Raw genomic sequence first — 15,940 nt, 5'->3', positions numbered from 1 at the left:
ATAACGACTGCCTGCAGAACCGGCAGAGCTCTTTCTGTTTCTTCTCTATTAAGCGACTGTGCATGACGTCACCTGTGTGTTAAATCAGATTACAAACTCGGATCTCAGTGACCTTCTGCAGCCGGAGCTTCCTCTGTCCATCTTTAAAAGAGGGCGGGTCACACTCTTGGTCCAGATCCACCCTCATGAACTCGTCAATGGTCAGCTCGCTGGTGGGCGTGTCCTCAAACTCGTTCAGCCTGTCAATCATGGCACAAATGCTGTCTCAGATGTCGGTAGTGGAAACTGTACGCGACGCTTCGTGTACTGTACCACGTGACCTTACGACTAGTGTGCATGTAAATCTAGCAACTTTATCTAGCTCGCCCGGGTAGCTATAATCCTGGGCGTGTAATCGGTACTCCACGTTAAAGGTTAGAAAGGGTTAATGACGGCGTCACATGATGGAGGGTAGCGATTAGCGGATCAAGTTTCAGAGATTTAACGTCGATACGGAGACGCACGTACCATAACTTATACAGGCAGGTGTGTGTGTACGTGTGTTTAATGACCTGACCTCTTCCTCAGCGTGGCCTCACACACTTTAACGACACCGATCACGTCTTTGATGGTGCGACGGAACTCGTGCATACGGGCGGCGACCAGCAGAGCTGCGGACCATAAAAACACACACGTTAGACATGTAGTAAAAACACGACCGCTTTTCTACAGAGGACACAAAAACTACTACAGTAACCAACGCTCATTTGACAACTCTCTCTACAAACGTTAGATTAGTACGGAGCCCCAAGGGGACGTGGGTGATGTGGGGGAAAACATATCAGACGGGAGGAAAATGTATATATTTCAATGCTTTTGCGTTAGCTCGAAAATCGTCCCCCCCCCGCCCCCTAGAGAACACGGCAGGTTTTATTAGAGACTTCTACGTGGATCTCTCTCGCCCTGTCTTTGGTCTCTCACCATGAAGTGCACTCCCCTAAACTGGCTCTTCCCATCCCTGAGCATCTCCTGAAACATTAATGTCGTGTGAATTATTCAGGCAGAAAACCAGGACAGAGAGTGATGACAGGGGAGAGAGAGATAAAAAAAAACGAAAAACTGACAGGAAAGGAGGGGGGAGGGGGGGGGAACTTATTCTCATTAGAGCTCAGAGGGGTACGACGCGAGAGATGAGAAAAATCACGAGAGCGTTGCGGCTGAGACTCCTAACCTGCATCCTCGAACTGCTTAAACAAGCGCTCGGGCTAAGCGCTGTTCAAACAGCACAACGGTGAAACTATTCGGATGGACGTATTTCTAGATCATAAAATAAAACGTGTGCGCTATTAAAATTTTTATTTTTAAAAAGAAAGAAAACGTCTCTCCACAGAGATAATTTACAGTCGTATTTTTAGATAAAATCATCTCCTTTTCTCATTACTGCTACATTAAACATTGACAAACCAACCAGAAGCTATTCCCCCCCCCCAACGAGTTCGGGACATAATTAACGATGCTGTGTGGAAATAATTCCTGGAAAGTCCAATAAAATTAGCAGCTCTACGCATGTTATCTAAATCAAGTGGCAGTGAAGTAGAACGGCTGTATATGAACTAAGAATAATGGAGATAAATATTTTTCAATAGGAAAATATTTAACAATCTGCACTGCCAAACCTAAATAAAAACTACGGCGATGGATCTGTTTAACCGGCATCCTGTCCGAGTCGTGTTAATCTTACCGCGCAGTACTTCCAGCCGCGCCGGTCATTTTTAAATGCGTGGAAAGCCACGCCCGCTATTTTTTGCTTGACGCAATTAACCAATCACAGCTGTTTACAGGCTCCTGGCTTGCTCTGATTGGCTTCTAGCTTGTACAGACAGCTGTACATTAGGAAAGCAGCAACAACTGAATATTATTTATCCTGAACTACTCAAGCATGGGACGCAGCTGGAAGCTGAAGGAGGCGTGGCCTGTGTGTCAGTCAGTCCCGGTGAAATAGGCGTGGCCTCCGTGTCAGTCAAACGCAGCGAAAGTTTGTATAATGATATTATGTGTATCATTTACACATCAGGGTGATGATCACGTATCAGGTTGTAGTTAGCACGACACGTCTGCATCAGCACTCTTCGCCACCTGACGCCTCCGTAAAAAGGTCGGCGTCAATAGGTCGAGGGGTTTCCGTGGTTACCTGCTCCGCAGAGTCCCGAAGGCCTTCGTCCCGTGTGCATCCAGTCCCTCTTCATCCTCTGTACGAGTCTCAGCGCCGTCATGGACACCTCGTGGCTCTTCTCGCCAAACTCCAACATGTGTGCGAAGCGGGGGATGTACAGACACGGATCTGCAAACACACACACACACACACACACACAAACAGGTGTTGGATTTAGTCTTAGTGTTCATCAGTCAATGTAAAAGACGTGTGGCTTGTGGCTTTCCTCTCCTGGAACCGAACACTGCTAGAAATTGACATGAATGACATTATAAAGGTCCGAGAAACAGAAAAGGGTAAATGTCCTTTAGATTGATCTAAAGAAACACGAAAAAATTCCAAATAGCTTAAGGTTATATTTATCTAAATATGCAGGGGATGATGACACAGGAAATATAGCCTCTACATCCTATTGCATTGTATCCGGTCAAAACAGCTCTTAATCTTATTCAATTGTTGGCTACTTTAAACATATCCTTCATGCACAATTCCCACATCATTTGACATCGTCTGTCACATGACCGTGATTTCATGCTGTACCCTGTGGAGTCAAACGTAATGAGCAGGTGTGCAAAAACTTGGACAGAGGAACAAAAGGAAAAATAAGGAAAACGGTACGGTATGCATTTGTTTCCAACGCAAGTCTGAAAAAACAAAAAACAAATCCAGGTCTGACCCATATTGTGGCCTATATACAGTAGGTGGCAAGGAAACAGCAGAACTGACCTATTTTACAACTATTTACTGATGGCATTAAATGCAGCAACCTAATGACTATCGCTATGTGAACGATGATCTATTCGGCGTTAATGGGATCCTTTAAGCATTATGCCTCCACCTTTAGTGGATCTCAGGGCGTGTGTACATAAATCAGAAAGCAAAGCTTGGAACATCCAGTGAACATGAAATAATACAAATACTATATAGTTTTTAAAATTAAATATGTATACACAAGAGTCAATTATATTTAAAAAATTACATTAATACAAAACAATTCAACTTACAAGTACTACCTTAGGTGAGCTTGAAATGATCCAAATCTGTTTCCAGTATAGTTCAATAATAATAAATTTTAATTAGTTTATTTTATATAGCTCTTTCCTCAGACCTTGTATAGCTTTACAAAGTATATACACACACATACACGTTTATACCCATAAACACAAACATCCTTGCGAGTAAACGTATATACACTACTTTAATAAACACAATAATAATAATAATAATAATAATAATAATAATAATAATAATAAACACTACCAATAAGCACACACACACGAACATACATAGAATACATTTCTATTCATTTAGTGTGTATGTCGTGCACAATGTTCTTAAAATTTTTTTTTTAAATATAGAATTATTCTTATTACTGTTTAGAAATGTAGTTTACATTGACATTCATCAGACCGACGGAGACAGACGCGCATGCGCACTGCGCAGTACACAATGTCAAACAACCGCATTAGTGGCATGTCATTTGATTGGTGAAATCAAAAGTGGGTGGGACAAGTGGGCGGGGCTATTCGAACACTAAAATCAGTCATATCGCTGGAGCTCCGCATTCGGGAAAGCCGTTAAGCAGTTTTCCATTTATAACGAAACGCCCTTAACTTTTTAATGTATAAGACTTTATAAGGAGGTTATTTATTTATTTATTTTTTAACTTTTGTCCCCGAAGACGATGCGATGAGGAGTAAGGCGCTTGGGAGCGGGACGGTGCGGCTGGAGGCGGCGGAGGGAGAGTGGAGCAGACAGCGGAGTTTTCCGGTCCTAACCGAGGAGTCATGCGGACATCACGGCCGGATCATGAAGGGGCTCGCGTTCTTCCTCCTGCTGCCGGCGGCGCTCAAAAAGTCCAGGAAAGCTGCAAAGAGCTCCGGCAGAGCGTCGACCTGCTTGACCGCCGCCGGCACCGCGTCCCTGAGGAAGATGAAACCCGCCGCGGAGGTGCAGGAGGTCACCGGGAAGAGCCGGAGCACCGCACTGACTCTGCCCGAGGAGGAGTGCCGCAGCACGGCAGCGCAGAGTGACAGCACCGCACCGAGCAGCGCGGAGAACTGCGCCGGGGAAACACACGCACAGCGGGGACACACACACACCAACCTCCGCGACAGGTACGGAGAAATCATCACTTAAGACTCACTCTTCACATCCTCGCTGTTCATGATGATGATGTCGTTGTTGTTGTTGTTGTTGTTGTTGTTGTTAGGCAGTGTTGAATTTCATAACCACTCTCACTTAATAATGATTAATATTCTAATAAAAACTACTCCATCATAAAATACTAAGCCAGGTATTAATATTGTAGTAAATGTTACTTAATACTATTTGTACGTATTTGCATCTATAATTTTTTATATTATATTATGAGTAATCATGAATAAAACATTATTAATTCTAATTAGTACTAAATATATAAACATTCAGTTATCATCTAACAATTATTACTAATACTCATGATACTAATACCAATAGTAATACTAATGCTATTACATAAAAATTATGTACCATTATTTATATTTGTTTATTATCTCTGTTACCGTTAGATATTGTTGGTTTTAAGTATTCATTTTAAATGATCTTTAACATTAGTTTTTAAACAGTAACTCAAGATTAGTTAGCAATTATTTATATAATCACTGCTAGTAGTATTTCTTATTATGATCTTGCAGCATTGATTCTTAGTTCTGACCTCTTCTTATTATTATTATTGCAAAATATTCTTATCCCCCCCCCCATTCAGAAACGCGGTGATGTTCAATAACGAACACATGGCAGATGTGCACTTCATCGTCGGTCCGCCAGGAGCGACACAGAAAGTTCCAGCACACAAGGTTAGTTCAAAGAGCTTTAAAGAGAACCGACCTTTAATGGAACTTTCAGGATCGTCGAATTGGCGGTCCTGTCTGGATGATGATCCGAGTAGAAACAGGTGACGTGTGTGAGAAAAGGAAGACCGCCACATTACACCTAGATAGCTGATGATGATGACGACGCTCGCGGACGTCACACTGGTGCTTCCTCTCCGATTCGACTTTTTATTCACGGGTATGTAGTAAGGCGACGCTGGAGCTAGACTGAACCGTAAAGCAAGGAACACTCAAGATGTGAGACTCTGCTGTTGTTTTGTCTTTTTCACGAGCGGAAAACACGGATGCCTTTAATTCGGTCAGGTATCAAAGAGAGGGACGTCAGAAAAGCGAATCGAAGTGAACGTCAGAGCGAGTGTATGAGCAGCGTGTACAGCGCTGGCGGTTTCAGGTCTCTGATGTGTATATTTGCTGTGTAACCTCCTCTGTGTGGTCTTGTTGGGTGTGGACCAAAACAACCAGGCCACGCTTTGATGGCAATGAAAACGAGATCCGATCCCGATTTGACTCGATTGCGGGAAGTCTCCGGCTCCACCCTTTCACCACGTGCTCCTCAGCAGATGTGTTTTCTTCACTAGGAAACCAAATCAGGCCCAATAGAAAACCAAGAGCATCGCTTCTTCTAAAATCACAAAAAGTGTTCATAGTTTCCTCAATAGGCCTGAGTTTCATTCAATTTGTTCATTCATCCTCTCTCTCTCTCTTCTGTTCAGTACGTCCTGGCTGTCGGGAGCTCCGTTTTCAGCGCCATGTTTTATGGCGACCTTGCCGAGGGAGACTCCGAGATCCAGATACCAGATGTGGAACCGGCTGCTTTTTTAATCCTGCTCAAGTAAGACTCCCTAATCACCGCTGGTTTAAAAATAACAGCGTTACCCTGCTGTCCAGCCAGCAATTGAGGCTGGAGCACTAATGCCTCAGCGGATCTGCCCTCTTATTTCTCTGCTATTAGACTTGACTGATGTGTGATTCGCCTTGAAATGGGTAGGAAAGATGACTTAGAGCAGCAGGAATGAGGCTCAGGGCACCGTGATCACTTTTCTATCTGTCGGAAACACATCAGTTACGCTCATTAAAAAGCCTGTCCTATAACGGGATGATGTTAAAAATTCTTGGTGCAATAACCGTGCAGCCAGGAACTGTGGTTTTCATCAGAGGACTGTGAAACACTGCAGCATTTTAATGTTTCTGGGCTGTTCCATGATTTTATTATTTTAAACTCCGTCTTCTTCCTCTCCCTTGTCCTTCTAGGTACTTGTACACCGATGAGATCGAGCTCGAGGCAGAGACCGTCATGGGGACGCTCTACGCAGCCAAGAAGTACCTTGTGTCTGCGCTGGTCGGCGCTTGCGTGCGCTTCCTGGAGTCGAGGCTGGAGGCGGGTAACGCTTTTGCATTGCTTTCTCACAGTCGTGCGCTGGACGAGTCCGAGTTGGTGCAGAGCTGTTGGCGGGTCATCGACGCCCAGGCTGAGCTGGCGCTGAGATCCGACGGCTTCCTCCAACTCGACTGGGGTACGCTAGAGAGCGTCCTGCGACGCGACTCGCTAAACGCTAACGAATCCTCCGTGCTGCAGGCGGCACTGGCGTGGGCTGAGGCAGAGTGCCAGCGGCGTGGCATGAGTGCCACAGCTTCGAACAAGCGAGCCGTCCTAGGTGAAGCGCTTCACCTTTTACGCCTGCCTGCCATGACGCTAGCAGAGTTTGCTAATGGCGTGGCACAATTTGAATTCCTGACTCCGCAGGAGACGCGCGATATCTTCCTCTGGTTCACCGCAGCTGAGAAACCGAGGCTGGATTTTCCCGTGTCGCCGAGGACGGGGCTCGAGCCGCAGCGGTGCAGACGATTCCGTTCCTCGGCGTCCCGAAGCAATCAATGGCGATACCACGGACGATGCGACAGCATCAGGTTCGCGGCTGATCGGCGCGTTTTCGTGGCCGGACTCGGACTTTACGGATCCAGCGAACGGGAATGCGAGTACGGCGTCCGCATCGAGCTGAAGAGGCAAGAAGAGATGCTTGCACAGAGGTCGACGAAGTTCGTATCGGACGGTTCGAGTTTGGCGTTCGTCGTGTTTTTTGAGCAGCCGGTGCAGGTGGAACCGGACGTTTTCTACACGGTCAGCGCCGTTTTGGACGGAACCGAGCTTAGCTACTTCGGACAAGACGGCATGACGGAGGTCCGCTGCGGAACAGTCACCTTCCAGTTCCAGAGCTCGTCAGACAGCACCAATGGGACAGGGGTGGAGGCGGGGCAGATTCCAGAACTCGTCTTCTACACGTGAAGACTTGGACCGGTCCATTATGGACCTGGATTTCAGGATTACATAACTAGGACATTACGAAATAGGACACAGAGAGGTACGAGTCATTACATTCTCTGGACTGTCGACACTGGGACAGAAACAAGGGGGGGCAAATTCCTCAAGTTTTCTTCTACACATGAGGATTTGAACCAGTCCATCTCAGAGGCTATCTTAGAGATGACCTGGATTAGACAACGACTAATTCCATAACTAGGACACTAGGATGTCTGGGTGAGATACGGAACAACGATGGAGGGTGGGACAGATTCCCACTTCAAGATTCCCACTTCAGATTCTTCTACACATGAGGATTTGGACTGGTCGGTCTCAGAGTATTACTGGCGTCTAAGAAGGTTTAATTCCAGAAAGAAAGAAAAAAAAAAAAAAAAAAAAAAAGACTTCCCACAATTTCAAAAGGAATGCTCTTCAATCGTATTGATTTCTTTAAAATGATTATTTTATTATCTATATCTTAATTTAAACTCACCTGACTTTTCTTTTCACTGGCGAACTGTGACGTTGGATTGTACTGCTTTGAAAAGCGTGGCTCTTTCTAATGTATTTTATTTATTTATTATTTATTTTCTTAACAGCTTGACGCTGGCTGAGAGAATACGGGGGTTGCGAAAATATCTGCGAAAGTTGCAGATCAGCAGTTCGTTACTTAAAATAAAATGTTAAACGAGCCCGGGGGATCTAAATGGTCCGATGAGTGTGCTTTTCTACTTTTTATACGATGATATTAAAAGACAGCCAGGTGTGAACACTGCATTCCACACACCTGACTTCTTTGGTCCATATGATGCATCAGACACGTGTGTGTGTGTGTGTGTGTGTGTGTGTGTGTGTTAAATTATCCTCAGATGTATGAAAGGTTTACCTATGGCTGGAGCGTTGATGCAGAGTTCTCTGGCCAACACCAGGAAGGTTCTTCCCAGAACATACACGTTGACCTGTAGAGGACAAGAATCAGGACGAGGGCAGAATGCGTTATCACAGTGAGGGGAACAAGGAAAACACGGGTTTCTTCTCCAGACCACAGATTCAGTCCTGAGCGAGATTTTAAGTACTTCATATTGTTTTATTTTCCTGAAGTACTCTAACCTCTTCACACCGCCAGCAGCCCACACACACCTACACACACACTCCCCTCCATCTGGGCCTATTAAAGGGAACTCCTTTGAGGAGGAGTTAGAGGTCATGACCTTTGTAAACGTGGGAGGGTTTCCATACACACTCCTGACCCCACAGGGAAAACTCTTCCTCAGGCCAGAAAAGAAAGGAATTTATAGATCTGTGTGTGTGTGTGTGTGTGTGTGTGTGTGTAGAAACATGTATACCATGACAGCTCCCTCCACACAAATTCATTCACTTAATGTGGTTGTCACAATGAATTTCACTCTGTTTCTAACTAAATACTATTTAAATTAAGCTTTTTATTTATTTAAAAGGGGAGAATCCATACTTGTCCAAGAGAAATCTAGCGACACTGACACCTCACGACGCACGTGCCTTCACCGAGCGACCGTTCATTTTAAATGAAACACCAGTGATGCGATTTACATCCACTTCTTAATATTTACGTGATTTAATTTACCTCGCAGTCTGAAAATATCTACATGAAAACAGCGCTCATTTTTTTCTGTGCTAACCCTTCCGAAGAGAAGTTATAATACGGCCATTGTGTCGGTGTTAACGTTATTTATTTATTTTTCCTCTCAGTGACCGTTAGATGCAAATTGGAAACAGAAACAAGCGGCGCGCGCGCAGCTTACAGCGCGTGAACATGGTTGTCAACCAACCACAGCGCAGCACGCGGGCGAATAGCCAAGGCTTAATTAGCCGACTGTGCTAACTACGCTAACGGACACTCGTCCGTCTATACACGACGTCCAGTTAATTTTTTCGGACAGAAATTAAACTAGATGGAGCAAATTTATCGGGAATTGTTTACCCTCATACCATATGAATAAAAACAACAAACAAACGAACGAACAAAAAAACCCCAATCGTGAATAAAACCAGTGCCAAAAAATCTTAGTTTCTGCGCATGCGCACAAGCCCACAAACACACCCTTCTTCATGTACATATTTTTAATAATAAGGTTGCCTATCAAATGCCTACAAATATGCTAAAACAATAAATATTTATTTTAAGTTGCAAGTACTTTCTGACAAGATCGTTTACACTGTCAATATATGGAAGCGACCATTTTGTGCTGTATAAGAAAAAAAAAAACAGACAAAAGTAGCACAAAATAGTTTACTAAGGTAGTAAACAAAATGGTCTGGTATGGTAGGACAACTTCATTAGACTGAAGTCATAAGAATACAGACCTGATGCAAGTCCATCACAACGCACTTCATGTCACCTGACCCAGGTTGAAATTCACAAGTTTTCAACACACGGTTATTAAAGTCAGATTTTTCCTCTTTCTGTATCTAGAACAGTGCTCTGTTGGGCGTGTAGACGATGGACGCCGGCTAAGAAACTTATAAATCCAGCTAAATATCAGTGACAGGAAAACACCCCTGTAGGTAGATCAATACAAATGAATCTGAAACGTTAGCGTTCACGATTAAATGATGTTCTTCTCTCGTTAATGTGACACAAAGTCATTCAAATTCAAATGTAATTTAACACAAACACCCACACACCCCTGAGGCCAGCATCAATATCCTGCACTATCACTCAGACTGAAATGCAGATGTATGTGACACTGTATTAATCCCTTTAATCGCAGCTCATCTGCACAATATGGACACAACACACACACACACACCATTTATCAAAGTCATTTTCACAGGAAATACAGGCTGATAAGGGGTATTAAACTCACCTGCAGAAGATCGCTAAGATCCAGCAGCATGTCTGACACAGCTCTGTTAAAGAATCGGGCCTCAAAAAACACACCCCCTGTCAAATCGTTCCTGATTCATGAGGATAAAATATTGCATTCCGTACTCATTCGATGTTTAATTACGGTTTCGGACAAAACATCAACCATTTTAATTATCAATTCTAATGATATTTAGATTTTTTTTTTTTTTTTTTTTTTTTTTTTTTAAATAACAACAGTAGATACTACATTACTACATTGTTATTCAGATTGGTCTGACTGGTCAAGGAACTGTCTTTATTACCCATAATGCACTGCGAGGTGTTGAAACGGAGACTTGGGTAGCTGATATGGTTCATCAGCCGGAGTTTTACATCCAGCACTTGCCGAAACTGAAAATCCCAAAACCTATCAAATACCGTTTGGTCTGAGATGAAAAATTTGGTGTGTTGATTAAGGCGAAAAACATGTCTTATGAATAAATGATGACGCGGGGGGAATAAACCACACATTCAGGGTTTTCCTGATTTAATTCACGAAAGCAACAGCGAACGTCAAACAATCCTGACTGCCGAAGACGGAGGCACGAATTAACATCAAACGTCAAATATCTCCCTCACGCAAACGTTTAACTGCATGAAATCATTTCGCGTCGCACAGAAGGCGCAAAGTACAGACACGAGATCACTAAGGAATAACGACGCTGCTTTAATCTTCACGCTGAAACATTACTGGCCTGCACTGTTCTGCTGAAACGCGTGAAAGCCGTGATTAATCGCGTCACACCGAAACTTTAACGTGGATCGTTCATGATAACGGCAGATTAAAGCGTGCGATAGATCAGTATCACGAACGCCGATACTGTGTCACTGATTAACAAACTCATTAACCAAAACGTAACCTCGCCAACCTGGAGATCAACCGTCTCCTGGCAACCAAACACCCAGGGCAACCTTCGCCACGGAGACGGGCACACCTGTGCAACCAGGCGGTAATGGATTAATAACAAAGACCATTAAGGGATTAGTCACCGTGGTAACAGACAGATAATCCACACCTGAGAGAATGATGCTGAAACGACTGACTATTATGGGATATATACAGTATATATAGGTAGATAAGACCTTACACTATAAGAAGATCTTTAAACACACACTTACACTCATGAGGCTCATCCAGGTGTGTATAACGGTGTATTAGTGTGTGAAATTCACGTTTCTTTGGTTACGATCAATTTGCATTGATTGCAGCTTGATGTGTGGAGATCGACTCTTTACTCTCGCACTGCGGTTTGCGCGACGCTAAACCGGTATCTATAAGCGGTCACTGCGTAGCCACGTTAGCTTCGTAACTCCATTTCAAAACAAAGGGAAAGGAAAATGTCAAGACACATAACATCTGCAGGCTGATCAACTTCATTCGGGTCGTGTGTTTAATTTTCCGCCGAACTCCTCCTTTAACGATCAAGCCGTTTCACTTCAAAGGCAGAATGTATAATTCAGAAAGCCGTAAGCTGCTGAGCTTCTGCGACTCGCTGCCTCTAATTAGAACCAGAGGAGCTACTGAGCTATATTTAACACTCCCAATGGGAACCCCCAGCTACAAACACTGCACACAAACACACGCAGCCACACGCGCGCACAAACACGCGCACGCACACACGGGAGTTTCCAAATAAGCAATGTCTGAATGTTTTTATCATTGTTTCTATCTTTCTCCTATTTTCATTATTTCCCCATTTCGGTTTTCCTTCATTCTGTTTCTTTAAATTGTTTATCTATTTATTCATTAATTTCTCAGTCTGAGTCATTATTTCACACAATCATTTCTTTCTCTCTTTCTTTGATTCCTTCCTTTCCTTTCCCTGTCTCGCAATTAATCTAACCATCCAGTTATCTTTCCATATACTCTCCACCTATATTTATGGTCTGACCGTGTCTCGCCTCTTCCTCTTCCTTTCCTGACCCCACCTCTTCTTCTCCTGATCCCGCCTCTTCTTCTCCTGACCCCTGCTCTCCCTCTCCTGACCCCGCCTCTCCCTCTCCTGACCCCACCCCTCCTTCTGTTGCTCCTCCCCGAAGGATACGGGGCGTGCCCTCAGTCCTACACACCAGGTAGAGGCAGGCGGCGATGACGTGGGACGACTTCCTGCCTCGGGTCAGGTGTTTACACAGCGCCATCTTGTAGAAGTTGAAGGCCGTATCCAGGCAGTGCTGGTTCATCTGCAGCTGGCGGCCCAGGTGATTTATATTCCTCTTTGCTAAACAACAACAAACAAGAAACAAACACGCACTAAGCAACAACAACTCTATTTTGTAAAAGTATTGTAACTCGGGAATAAATAAATAAATAAATAAATAAATAAATAAATAAAAAAGCCACCTCCTACCTTCCGTCTGCTGAAAAAGAAAAACTATTTAAACACACCGATTTTATTGTATAAATCTTACTGACATGCAAATAACGCTACTTATACAATGTGGCTTTTATTTAGCACGTTTATTAAAGATTATAATAATGCGTGTATCAGTCAAATAAAGTTCAACTCTGTGTTTAAAAATGAGTCAACACAAATAAATAAATAAATAAATAAATAAATAAATAAATCTGACCAATCTAAATTCATTAACACAATCAATTCCTCCACATAATCTTCCTCCTTAAATAATTAGAAAAGAAAAAGATCAATAAACGCGGCTCAAATCAAGCCGAGGGTGCCGACACTTTCATGTCAGTGAAATGAGACGTAGCCGTGACGGTTTATGTGACGTGACCACGGACTCATTAACATTCAAATGTGTTCGAACAGGAAATGGATTATTTCATCGAAACCTAGTTTTTGCACCGTAAAGAAAACACTCCGCTTCTCTTCGTACGCCGATGACACGCGGCAGAGCCAGAAAATAATCCTGATCGCTTTAAATGTGGAGCAACTCTCCTCGAGGCTTACGCTCCCTCACGCGCTCTGCGACCGGTTCACGACCGACGCTTAATAGCGCCTACTCGGCGTGGCTCGAGGTCCCTTTCCAGAACCTTCACACTAACCGTCCCTCAGTCGTGGAACGGACTTCCGACCTCAATCCGGACCGCAGAATCCGTCACCATCTTCAAAATACAGCCGAAGACCCAGCTGTCCCGTGAACACCTAACCGACCCCTAAAAACGCAAGATTATTTTAAAAATAAATAAATAAATAAAAAAGTACTCTGGCTCTCACGCCTCGACTCTGCACACTTGGCTTTTCTAGAACTCTATTAAAGATCTGGTACAGTAGCGCCACTCGTTCTGTTCTCCGCTCGATATATCGCTTTGCGGGTTTCTCCTCGTTTGTACGTCGCTTCGGACAAAAGCGTCTGCTGAATGAATAAATGTAAACGTAGCTGATTATTCGCTTTTCTTGTAGCGTGCTGCCCGAAACTGACGGACACCGCCGTGACTTCTGACGCCCTGTTCGGTCTTTCAGGATGAATGATGGTTTCTGCTGCGAACCCTCCGCATGAATTATTCACACTCGAACTATGTCGGGTGTGCGTGTGTGTGTTCGTGTGCACGCGCACAACTGATCCACGTGGAATGAAATGCGAGTACTTTTAGCTGTCAGGAACCACAACTGAGGAGAAACTCACACACGCACACAAGAAATCTCGACATCGACCCAGGATCTTAATCTCACAGGGACACGGTCAGATCTCAGATCTTTCATCTGATCTCACTCTTTGACAACACACACGCGCACACACACACATCTGACTCATACATCACCAAACTGCTACATCTAGCTTTGGCACCAATTCTGGTTTTAACCTCTACACTTTCCTGCTCAGCATTAAACACACGCACGCGCACACACACACACACACACACACACAGAGAGAGAGAGAGAGAGAGAGAGAGAGAGCAGCAAAGATTCACAGGACACACAGTCCTAATTTCAGATCCCTGCACTTCGGCTCCTCTCAGAGCCCCCGGGAGCGATGCTTACCCACAAACCCCTTTCTGTGCAGTTTTGCAGAACCATAAATCAGGCTTTTAAACCGGTTACTGCGCCATAAAGCGGTTCAGAAACAGCTCTGAGTTCTTTGTATCCCTCTCAAAGGACAAATTAAATTCATTAAAAAATGAAACGTGGGTCGATCCTGCAACAAAATAGAGCGGAAAAAAAACCCCACTGTAAATAAAAAAAAATAAATCAAGACTTTTCCCCACCTGAGCCTCTTAATTTGACGTGTGTGTGTGTGTGTGTGTGTGTGTGAGAGAGAGACATTTGGCAAATTTCTAACAGAAATATTGTTAAATAAATTCTATCTTACGGAGAAAGAAGGACACAAACGTTTAAACTGATATCATTTTGGGGTTTTTTTCCCTCAATGTCAACAAAGATTATTGGTACATTTTTGCTATTTGTGATGATGAGGGAAGAGCTGTGAAACCCAACACTGAAAGGCTTATGGGTGCACAAACTTTTGCACTCAACCGTCGATATATCAGACTGAAATTAAAACGCGACCATTCGCATATTTGTTTATTAAATCATCCTGAACGAAACGAGTACCGCAGAACCAAATATTACGCTAAACACACGGAAATATTGTGCAGGAAGTTCACACACACTCTCGCTCACACACACTCTCTCGCTCACACACACTCTCTCTCCCTCTCTCAGTGTCTTTTTACATCATTTTCTTCTCACTTTATTCTCTTAAAATATTAAATAAAGTAAAACCGGCATAAACGTGTTACTCACCGTTCTGTAACGTCTGCGCTCTGGACTCTCTTCCCATCCCCGTCAAGTTTCCACCCAGAGACGGGACATTGCCCTGAGCTGTAGCACAAAGAAAAAACACACATTAACCAACATCAAGACTAAAAAATACACATAAACACCAAAACTAACAACACGTCCTTAAGACCGGTGATGTGTTTTTCAATAAAATGGCGGCCTCTGCTGGCCGACACACGGTACTGCAGTTTTGTACAGAACAGCACTTCCTGTCTGTTTCATTATAAAATAAAGGGGACAACGACAACAACAAAAAAAAAGAGATAAACCCTGTTCTCTCTAGTACATTTGAACTCATCTGCAAAAAATCAATAATCTATTTAAAAAGAATAATAAATTAGATAATAAAAACATTTATAGTAAATTGGCACCAAGATCCTAGACGTTTAAGATGATTTTTTTTTTGTTTAAACAATACTTTTTAGTTGTTTCTTATTTATTAAGATATTTATGTTACATATGCATATTATTTTAATATTTTTTAACATATAATATATGTGCATATATATGCTTTGGACATATTTTAATCATTTGATTATTGCTTAATTTATTTTAGATTATGATAAATCATAGTAATTTTAGTCAATTGCTAAGAATCTGCCTCATCTTATAACCTGATGAACTAAAGAATCAGACATCAACCATCAAGAATTACTCAAAATAAATTAAGGACTTTTAGACCAAAAATAACTAGGCATTAATATAGGGGTGTCCCGAAAGTCTCCATACAGAAGTGAAATTAACACTTTTTATCAAAATGTCGTTTAAAATTTCATACATTCAAAAGAGAGTTCAGTTTTATCATCTAATTGTAATATGTGGAACAGTTTACTTAGACCAAACTGCGATTGGCTGATCCAATTTAACCCAAACTCTGCCTGGGAAAAACCCAAATGCAATGGTGCTGTGTATGCTGCTCTCCAAACGTTTACTGAACCGTATTATAAGACC

The 15,940-nt window shown here is 43.1% G+C and overlaps 2 protein-coding genes across 3 annotated transcripts in view; one reads left to right on the top strand and one right to left on the bottom strand.

Moving 5' to 3' along the window:
* brf1a (BRF1 RNA polymerase III transcription initiation factor subunit a) overlaps window positions 1-15,940 on the bottom strand; it is a 39,209-nt gene that overhangs the window by 20,618 nt on the left and 2,651 nt on the right. The window contains exons 3-9 of one of the 2 annotated variants that reach the window (XM_017463492.3): window positions 14,954-15,031; window positions 12,296-12,469; window positions 10,210-10,241; window positions 8,250-8,322; window positions 2,171-2,320; window positions 557-650; window positions 113-239 (exon numbers count right to left, since the gene is read on the bottom strand). In XM_017463492.3, the coding sequence (XP_017318981.1) occupies window positions 113-239; window positions 557-650; window positions 2,171-2,320; window positions 8,250-8,322; window positions 10,210-10,241; window positions 12,296-12,469; window positions 14,954-15,031 (728 nt within the window). The remainder of the gene's footprint in view (window positions 1-112; window positions 240-556; window positions 651-2,170; window positions 2,321-8,249; window positions 8,323-10,209; window positions 10,242-12,295; window positions 12,470-14,953; window positions 15,032-15,940) is intronic. The other variant, XM_053679361.1, reaches the window with a different exon arrangement.
* btbd6a (BTB (POZ) domain containing 6a) lies at window positions 3,727-8,055 on the top strand. Its single transcript, XM_017463493.3, has 4 exons — window positions 3,727-4,308; window positions 4,938-5,028; window positions 5,778-5,896; window positions 6,316-8,055. Exons 1-4 carry the CDS (start codon window positions 3,881-3,883, stop codon window positions 7,346-7,348), a joined length of 1,671 nt encoding a protein of 556 aa, XP_017318982.1. The 5' UTR covers window positions 3,727-3,880; the 3' UTR covers window positions 7,349-8,055.

This window comes from Ictalurus punctatus, chromosome 3 (assembly GCF_001660625.3).
Source record: "Ictalurus punctatus breed USDA103 chromosome 3, Coco_2.0, whole genome shotgun sequence".
Classification (NCBI taxonomy): Eukaryota; Metazoa; Chordata; class Actinopteri; order Siluriformes; family Ictaluridae; genus Ictalurus; species Ictalurus punctatus.
This window is presented reverse-complemented; position numbering and strand designations above follow the sequence as displayed.

Coding starts and splice junctions, on each gene's coding strand:
- btbd6a (XM_017463493.3), top strand. CDS start 3,881: ATGAGGAGTAAGGCGCTTGGGAGCGGGACGGTGCGGCTGGAGGCGGCG. Junction 4,309..4,937: donor CACACCAACCTCCGCGACAG/GTACGGAGAAAT, acceptor CCCCCCATTCAG/AAACGCGGTGATGTTCAATA. Junction 5,029..5,777: donor AGAAAGTTCCAGCACACAAG/GTTAGTTCAAAG, acceptor TCTTCTGTTCAG/TACGTCCTGGCTGTCGGGAG.